At 47.4% G+C, this 9816-nt stretch overlaps 1 protein-coding gene across 1 annotated transcript; it reads left to right on the forward strand.

Annotated features, from left to right (window-relative positions):
• Positions 1 to 1548: 1548 nt before the first annotated feature.
• On the forward strand, positions 1549 to 8817 carry ANKRD33 (ankyrin repeat domain 33). Its single transcript, XM_072654718.1, has 3 exons — positions 1549 to 2130; positions 4822 to 4962; positions 6149 to 8817. The coding sequence occupies exons 1-3, from the start codon at positions 2010 to 2012 to the stop codon at positions 6850 to 6852; spliced, it is 966 nt and encodes a 321-aa protein (XP_072510819.1). The 5' UTR covers positions 1549 to 2009; the 3' UTR covers positions 6853 to 8817.
• Positions 8818 to 9816: the final 999 nt, after the last annotated feature.

Genomic DNA, 9816 nt, shown 5'->3' on the forward strand with positions numbered 1-9816 from the left:
AGGAGGGAGGAGGTCATCCCAGCCCTTTGCTGGTGGAGGGGAGCTTGTGTGCTTGGCTTTCTACTCAAGTTGATTCCTGGATGATGGCAGTCACCCCGCGATTCAGTCTGCTCTCTGAAGGGTGCTATGCAACCACCCTCCTACCACCTGCCTCCCCTATTCCCTAAGCGCCCCTCTTTCCTTTCCCTCTTCCCAGCATCCCTTTTCACTCCCTCTCTTGCTCCCTGAGCTTCCGTCCCGTCCCATCTTCCTCTCTGCCCCTCACCCTGCAATCTCCTTCCCTCTTCCTGTCCCCTGAGCCACCTTCTCCTCTTTCTTTCTGACCACCTCCTTCACCCCCTCCTTGTTCCTGGACCCCCTCTCTTCTCCTCCTTATCTCACCCTTGCTGCAACCTTGGTTCTCTGCGCTGCTCTCATTCCCCGCCCCCCCACCCACCATACTCCCTAGGTAGACAATTTGGGGGTGGGGAGTCCTTAGGTTTGCACAGTCAAATTCAGTTGTTAAAAAAAATGCAGACATTTGCAAAAATCACCCATGAATCTTAGGGCTGTATTGGTTAGAGGTCTTTTCTTTCTTTTGGGGGATAGGTGGGTGTTTACTGGGATCATGATAGAGGTCAACACCACCAAGGTATTCTTCTCTTACCTCCCAAATCCTGGTTAGTGGGAGACCTCCTCCACGGGGTCAGGGAAATCTGTCTTTATCTTCTTTCCAGTGTCAAGAGCAGCTCTGTCTGACTGTCCTCTTCACCTTGTCCCTCCCTGGCTTCATCCATCCTCTTTCATCCTCCCTCTCTCAATCCCTGGCTAACCCAGCCTTGATCCAGCTCAGGCTTTGGGAGGTACTCTCAGGGCAATTTCCCCTAAGCCCTGTCCATCTGCTATGACTGATCTATGCTTCTGGTCACTAGGAGTCCAAGGGGTTGGAGTCTGCCAGGTGAGTTTATTGAGGGAATGGGGTCCTTTGGGAGATCCTGCAGGGACTCCCAACTAACTTTCTTTTTGGAGACATAGAAGGGACACTGTCATTGTCTCCCTCATACCTCCACCCTGTGTGTGTGATTGGTGATGGGGGCGGAGGGTGAAATAACACCTCTTTCCTGTGCCCACTCACACCTGGCATCCAGCTGGGAGAGGGGAGTGGGAGGGATGCCTTCTGCAGCCAGAAGCACTTCACTCTGAGCATGCACACACACAAACACACACACTTGGCATCTGTTTACGTTTCAGATGGTTCTCTGGGTGAGGAGGGGGCAGAACCCCACAATCTAAGCCTCAAAAATGGATGAGGGGGAGTCAGTGTGGGAAGGGACCGACTGCAGTGAGCTGTCAGACTCTAGGCAACTTTACCAGGAGGACCCCACTTCATCAGAAAGCCCTGCCCCCAGGCGTGAGCTGGGACCTCTCTACTGGGCCTGTGTCTGCAATGATCCTGCCAAACTCCAAGCCACCCTTGATCAGGGGATCAGCCCTGAAGAAGCCACCCAGGTGGACAGAAACGGGAGGGTGAGGAAACCAGCTCTCCCTCCCTGAACCATGGAACAAGAGAAATTGGACAGAAATAATATGGGGGCAATCGAGAAGGGGCTAGTCCCATAGACCACTCCATCCCCTACCTCCAGAGGCTAGAGAAGCTAGTTCCCCCAAGTGGACCCCGAAGAATGAAGGGAGGCTGGGGTTAGGGAGAATGGTTTCAGTGTTTTGATTCCTTAGGAAGCTAATCTAGGGCATAGGGGTAGAGCAGAACCCTAAAAGGAATAAGGCAACAGACTAGGCTGAGGGGACCAGGACAAAGACAGGGACAGATGTGCAGGGTCAGGGGCTGCCGAAGTGTTGAGGAGCAGGGCACCTAGGGAGGATACTGCATGTGCTGGGCTGGCTGCGACTAAAGGTGTAAGGGAAAACGGAGAGTATCCTGGGAAAGCATCCAGAGGTGGGAGCTCTGGGAGAGGAGATGTGGAAAGAGTTTGAGGCCCTGATGAGTTGTGCCCTTTCCTCAGACAGGCCTCATGGTCGCCTGCTACAAGGGATTTGACCGTATAGTGGTGCTGCTCAGTCACTGCCCCTTCCTCGATGTCAATCAGCAGGACAAAGAAGGAAACACAGCCCTCATGCTGGCTGCCCAGGCAGGTGGGAGAGCAAAGGGCAGAGGAGGGAGGGAGGGCAGAGTGGGGGAGCAGGGCTGAGGCACTTTCTCCATCTTGGTGTAACTGAAAAGAGAATGGACTTAGAGTTAGGAGATGTGGGTTCAAACCCAGACTCTGACATTTATTTGCTGTGTGACCATGAAGGAGCCCTATAATTTCTCTAGCTCTCAATTTCCTCATCTATGAAATGGGACTATTAATACATTCCCTGCCTCATTCAGTTTAATTCTACTATAGATGTCCCGAAAGTCAGTTTGCGTCATTAAAGCTTAAAACTGCATTAAGACTTTTGGGACACTCTGTAATTAATGATGATAATATACTATTATAACAATAGCTTACATTTACATATGCTCACTATGTGCTAGGCATTTTATACTTATTACCTCATTTGATCCTCACAACAATCTTGGGAGGTAGATACTGTTATTATCCTTATTTTACAGTTGAAGAAACTGAGGCAAACAGTTTAAATGGCTTGTTCAGGACACACAGCTGGCAAATATCTGAGGCTGGATTTGAACTCAGGTCTCACTGACTCCAGGACAAGCATTCTACCCATTGAACCACTTAGGTCTCACTTTCTGCAGGAAGACTTTCCTGATTCCTCTTAATTCTCATGCCTTCCTTCTGTTGATCATTTCCTATTTATCCTATATATAGATTGCTTGTACATAGCTATTCCATGTTGTCTACTTCATTATATCATGACTATGTTGTATCATCTCATTATATTTTATATATACGTATATATTATATCATTATAGCCTAGAGGGCAACAACTGCCTTTTTGCCTTTTTTGTAATCTCAGGGCTTAGTATAGTGCCTGGCACATAATTGCTTCTTAATAAACATTTACTGACTATTGACTCACAGGTGATGGGAATTCAGGGACAAAAAAAAAGGAATAATTCCTAACCTCAAGGAACTTACTGAGATACATATAATACTGTATACGTATATGTATGTATATGCATGCATGTGTATAATCACACATATATGCATATATATACATATATATATCACATAGGGTGGGTGTAAGGGAATCTTTGCCATATAAATGGGAGTTGTAGCTATTGTTTTTTTATTGTCTGTCCGAGACAGGTGCATAGAGGGCTGACCTTGTAGTTAGGAAGACTTAAGATATATTCTTATAACACCTAATAGCTATGTGACTATAAGCAAGTCACTTAACTTTTCAGGCTTCTCTCTAAGACTATATATTCCAGATGAGTTGCAGAACTGCATTAGTGAAAGGCACTTTTCCATTGGGAGTTGACCCTAGGGGCCAGATCCCAGTTGCAGCACCCAATGTCATATCTACAATATAAGACTCTGGAATCTTCCCCCAGTCCTCCAGGCCCTCCCTATCCTCAGTCCTCCCCCTCACTTCTACACTTAGTCACTACCCTGAATGCTTAGGGAATCTAAAATACTCTTAGCTGAGACCTCCGAATAACTTCACACCCAAAATATAGAACATTCCCAGCCTGGAATCATCCTCTTCACACACCCGGTCTCTTTGTAACCCAGGCCCATGACCCATACCAGCCAAACTCTTTCCTCTATCCCCCATTCATATTCAGAGCCCTCTGAAACAATAATGACTCACTTGATCTAGGGTTTTAAGGGAGGTGTCGACCCTTTTCATCTCAAAACAGGAAAACTTTGCTCTGAGAGGGGAAAATCATTTGCCAAGGTGTCAGCATCAGAGAAATGAGGTCTCCCGGGATCATTGATTTAGGGCTAATCCAATCCTTCATTTGAGAAATGAGGAAACTGAGCCTCTGAGAAAGCTTCAAGTCACTTGTCCACATTTCAATGTCAGAGAAGGATCATCACAGGAAACAGAGGCTCGGAGGGAGGGGTTAATGGTCCAAAGTCACTCAGATAATATTTGAATCCAAGGACTCTGAGGAGGCGCCATGAAAGAAAGAAAATAAAGTCAAAGCAGTCTCGTTTGAACCCCAGCCTGCACTTAGTCACTGTGTGATTTTAGGCACGGCATTTTTCTTCTCAGGGCCGCAGTTTCCTCATCTGTAAAATGAGAGAGGGTGTGAACTGTAGAACCTTAGATATCTTTTCTAACTCTCCAACAGGGATTCTTAATCATTTTCATGTCCTGGACCCCTCTGGCAGGCTATTGAAGCTTATGGAGCTTTGCTCAGAATGATGCTTTTAAATGTGTAAAGCAAGATACGTGTAATTACAAAGGAAGTGTATTGAACTGTATAATATTATATATAAATCATATAATTATATATAAATATATTACATATATGTATAATATAGAACAAGTATGTATCAATTACATATAAATAATATGGGAAATATAAAATAATTGTATTGAAATAAAGTTTTTAAAGTATTCTAAGCCAAAACTCCGGACCCTGGATTACAAACCCTTCCTCTAAACTCGTTACTTTTTCCAGTGCTATCCTTAGGACTATCCCTAGAGAAAAGTTTTCTTTGCTGGGAAGAGGGAGTGGGAGCAGTAATTTGGAAGTTTCATTCTCCATCTTCTTCACTTTGAAGGAGATCCCTTAGGAATGGGAAAGCCAACCTTCTCCCTTTTTTTCTGTCCCTTGGTTCTTGGTATGTGATCGCTGGAGCTTCCAAGGGAGGGTTAGGATGCTAGAGAAGGGCCTGCCTGTTGTCTAACTTTGCCCTCCAGGACATATCACCCTGGTGAATTACCTGCTGAACTACTACCCTGGTCTGGACCTGGATCGCAGAGACAGCAGAGGTCTGACAGCTCTGATGAAGGCTTCGGTGCAGGGCCGCTCAGATTGTGTGGCTGCCCTCCTCATGTCAGGTGGGTGGGCCTCCCCCTGATGGCCCCAGGTCTGCCAGGTCAGAGGGTGGAGGGAGGTGGAGACCCTCTTCTGAATCACCCAGTGCCTGGGGAAGGGACAAATCTATTAGGATAGAGGCAGAGAAGTAAGTGAACAAATGGTAACTAGATGTTAGCCCTGGAGACTGGGGAGGAAGCTGAGCTTGGAGACTGTAGTCTAAGTTTGCATGAGTGCCTGATGAAGAAATCGGATAGGCCCAACGGGGCAGCCAGGGCCCCAAAGAGGCTTCCAATCCCTTCTGAAAGGGGAGGAAGCCCCAAGGAGCCTGCGACAGGGCAACACCAGCCAGGAGCCCAAGAAGCATGGACTAGGATGTTGATGGTAAGAAACTCCAAGGACTTCTTGTATTATGGATGTTTCCCTGGTAGGTGCTTCCCTCTTGTGGTCACTCTCAGAAACATCAGCCCTGTGGATATCATCTCCTTTCTCCCTCGCAGGGACAAAGTCCTGCGCCTGCTTTTGAGGGTAGGACCAATTTAGAGTTGGCAGCGACTTTGGAGGTCTTCTAATCCAACAATCTTATTTGAAGGTTGTCTCCAAGCCCCATCCCTCATTTAGGCATTTGGGGTCTCATGTTGTATAGTGTTGTGGTCCTGATCTAGCAGGAAAGGCAAAAAGATAAGAAAAGAACGTGACTATGGCCACATTGGGGTGTGAGGGAGCTTAGCTACAGGCTGCAGTTCTGACTTCTCAGCTGCTCTGGAGAAGAGATAGACGGCGGGGAGGAAGCCAGTGCAAAGGGCTGGGGGCCAGAGGAAGTCCCTCCAAGCCCACTTATCCCTGAAACCCTCCCAGAGCTGGCTCCTCAGCCGACGGCTTCCAAATGGGGGAGGCCCAGCCCAGTCTCATCCCTTCCCTAGCAGTGGCACAGGGTATTGAGGGAAGGGAAAGAATGGAGAGGGGTTTTCTGAAGTCTAACCTCACTTCCTGCTGGACCAGAGTTGGAGTGGGAGTAGAACATGATCTAGAGATGTTCTAGACTTTAGTTTCCTCCTACCCAAGGAAAAGGGTTGGGCTAGATGACCCCAACGTCTCTTTCAGCTCTGCATTCCATGATCCTAGCACCTCCCACTCCCTTCAGGCTTCTGAGGTCCCCCTTCCCAATCCTTTCCAATTGTCAGAGAAGCCCTTCTCTCCTTTCCCCAGGTGCTGACCTGACAGCCGTGGACCCAGCTCGTGGCAAGACAGCTTTGGAATGGGCAGCCCTGACAGATAGCTTTGAGACTGTGGTAAGGATCCGTCAGCTGAGCCAGCATCCCCGAGTTGAGCAGCTGAGTAGGCACTACCAGCTTGAGTGGCCTGCCCTGGCTGGGCTTGTGGCTCAGGCCCAGACCAATCTCACGCCATCCTTCTTGGAGAGACTCCAGAGTGCCTTCAGCCTTCCCTTCCCCCAACCCCCCCAGGAGGGTGGTGTCCTGGATCACCTGGTGAGAGTAACCACGAGTCTGGCCAGCCCCTTCATTGTCACTGCCTGCCACACTCTTTGCCCAGACCTCCCACCTGAACTGGGAAGGCTTCGTCCATCTGTGCCAGAGCTTGAGGGCACAGTACCTCCACAACCCCAAACCCCAAGTGTCTCCCAGCCTCCTTCCAGCCAACAGGTCCTAGTTCCATACCAGAGGCCATCAGGGGTGTTGAGCCTGTGTCCAGATTGGTTGCTAGCTAAGGATAGTAGGATCTCTAAGACACAGGTCCCCAAAATCCACCTCACCAAGGCCCGATCCCAATTTGGTCAATGGAAGTGGAATTCAACACCTACAGGACATCAAGGACTGGTACCCCCTTCCTGGCACTACCAGAAACTCAGGGAGGAAAGGAAATTGGCAGAGGCAAGAGGCAAGAAGACCTAAGTAATAGGCAGGGGGTTTAGGGAGTTGGAAGAGGGCCTTGGTCTCTGCCTCTCCGTAGTCCATCTTCCCCTCTCTCTGTGTTCCCTATGTTCTTCCACCATCTCCAAATCTGTCGTTAGGAAAAGATCCTTTACACACCAACCGACATGTAAATAGCTTTAAAGTCTAAAGTCCTGCTTCTGACTGTGATTTCACCTTTTGCCAAGGGTGAGATGCTAGTGTTGGGATTTCGAGGCCTCTAGGAAGTATGTATATGCCTGCATGTGTATGCGTGCGTGGAGTGTGGGCCAAGGCAAGTATTAACTTTGGCCTTTTCCTTTGTATCAGGGGAATGGCCTCCAGTAATAGTTGCTCAGTGGTGTGCCAGCGCCCTGAACACTCTATGTACACCTATGATCGGGGCAGGAGGATCACTAGTTTCTCCTTAAGGCTCTGAACTCACACCACTAGGTGGCCACCTAGCCCACCTCTGAAAAAGGCCACCTGAGCAACAACCATAGCCAACCTTTGTCCAGAAATTGAATCTCTTCTTTTGGTCCAAACTACCCCCAAAGCCCTAGCTTCCCCACACCCCCCAAACCAAGAGAGCAGAGAATCCTTTGGCTCCCGTGCCCTCCCTCTCTCCTCCATCTCTTAGCACACCAAGATGAAGTCCAGACTTGTGTCAAAGTTCACAGTAGTCTGCCCCATATACTCACCCCCTAGGGGAAACCATGGCCCCTGAGTAGTGGTAAAGGAGTGTGGCACTCCCCTCAACCCCCGCCGCCGTACGCCCCTCCCCATACCACACACATTGAGGGCCTACTCTCTACTTGCACCCTATATCTGAAACCAGTTCCCAGAAGTCACCTCCCTCAGTCTCTCTCCTCATGTTTCTGCAATCCCATCCTTCCCCTACCCCCCGTCCTCCAAAAAGCCTTCTTTGATTCATCAGAAGAGTAAAAACAGTACCCCCCAGTCCAATTCCCTTCCTTTTCCAACCACCCCTCCTCCCACCCTTCCAACCACCACTCTTCCTTCTGCCTCAGAGCTCACAACGTCTTTCTGTACAAACTTAATATTTTTCTGTTGTCAAAGTGTTCCTTCCCTCTCCTTTTCTGGATACCTCCTATATATGATGAACCCACAGGGGGCAGGAATAGTATCTGGAAAGATAACACAGAGACACAAGGCAGTGATATGATGTGACACTGAGACAGGAAAGCTGAGGTTCTGTCCCCTTTACTGTGGCTCCTTGGTTTCTGTGATAACAGGGGCTCAGGGTCCCCACCCTCCCACTGAACTCAGGGTGGGCCGGGCTGATACCTGCCTCTGCCTGCCACATGGTTCTCATTCCAGTTTCTAAGGTCACGAAGGGGTGTGTTCTAATATTTCTATTTGATTATAAAATTGTGACCTCTCTTATTAATTAATCAATTATACTTGAGCCTAACACCCCAACTTATTAAGGATTACTTATCTGATAAACGGGGAAAACTTCTCCAAAAACTCCAGATGAGTTTTTGCTCATCTCTCTCTCTATCATCACCTCCCAATCCCCAGCCTCCTATGCTTAAATAAACATCAGGATTATTGGCTGTCTGGCTTATCTACACTGTAATAAACAATAAAATGAAGAAATTATTTTTAATATTCCAACGGTGAAAAAGATCACAGCCAAAGTCATATTTAACCATCACTACAACTGCTGGCTTTTCCATTATGGAAACAGCTGGGTTTTCTCTGGATATTGATTAAAATTTTCTTCCCAAGGATCCCCTTTCTATTTCTTTGAAAGGTAAGAGTTGCTTTCAGTTATTTCAGGAAATAAGAAAGTTCTCTGTGCAAAGGCATAGAGGTGGGAAATGGCATCCTATGCAAAGAACAACGAGCAGGCCAGCGTAGGGAATAAATATTTTTATTTAATAAACATAATATATAATATATAATAAACATTTTACTTAATAAACATTTAATAAGCCCCTACTATGTGTCAGGCACTATGCTAAGCATTGGATAAAGAGAATGAAAAAGTAAGAAAGAGCCAGGTTGTAAAAACTTAAAATGTCATATAGTGGAGCTTATATTTGGTTGTGTGGGTTGTGAGGAGCCCCTGGAGTTTATCAAGTAGTGGGTGACAAATTCAGATCTGCATTTTAGGAAAATCATTTTGGCAGTTGAGTGGAGGATAAATTGAAGAGAGAAGAGAGGTGGGAAGAGAGAAGAAGGAGGAGGAGGAGGAGAAGAAGGAGAAGGAGGAGAAGGAGAAGGAAAAGGAGAGGAAAAAGGAGGAGGAAAGGGTGGTGGAGGGGAGGAGAGGGTGGGAAAGAAAAGGAGAGAGGGAGGAGAGAAGGGGGGGAGCAATTAGCAGGCACTTACAATAGTCCAGGGGAGGAATAATGAGTCTAAACTAGAGTGATGACTGTGAGGAGAGAGGTGACACTAATGAAAAAGGCAGAAATGATAAACTTTGGCAATAGATTGGCTATATGGGGAAAAGGGTAAGTAAGAGCATGGGTATCAAGGATGGCACCAGGGTTGTAGTAGGCCTGAGTGACTGGGAAGATGGTGTTGCCCTGACAGTAAAAAAGGAAGTCAAGAAGAGGGGGAGAGTTTGGAGGGAAAAGATAATGAGACACTCTTGGGCACATGGAATATGAGACCTTTGTAGGATGTCCATTTCAAAAAAGTCCAAAAGGCAATTGGCAACATGGGACTGGAACTCAGGAGAGAAATCCAGGGCTGAATATCTTGATCTGAGAATCATCTGCCTAGAGATGATAATTGCACCCTTGGGAGGTGATGAAATCACCCCACGAGATGATACATATGGCAATGAGAAGAGAACTCAAGACAGAGCCTTGGGGGACGTCTGTGGTTTGTGGGCATGATCTGGATAAAGATCCAGAAAAAGACACTGAGAAGAAGCTGGGTAAGAGGAGAAGCAGGAGAGAGTAGTCTCACTGAAACTTGGAGATGAGAGAA

The sequence above is a fragment of the Notamacropus eugenii genome, chromosome 3 (genome assembly GCF_028372415.1).
Source record: "Notamacropus eugenii isolate mMacEug1 chromosome 3, mMacEug1.pri_v2, whole genome shotgun sequence".
NCBI lineage: Eukaryota > Metazoa > Chordata > Mammalia > Diprotodontia > Macropodidae > Notamacropus > Notamacropus eugenii.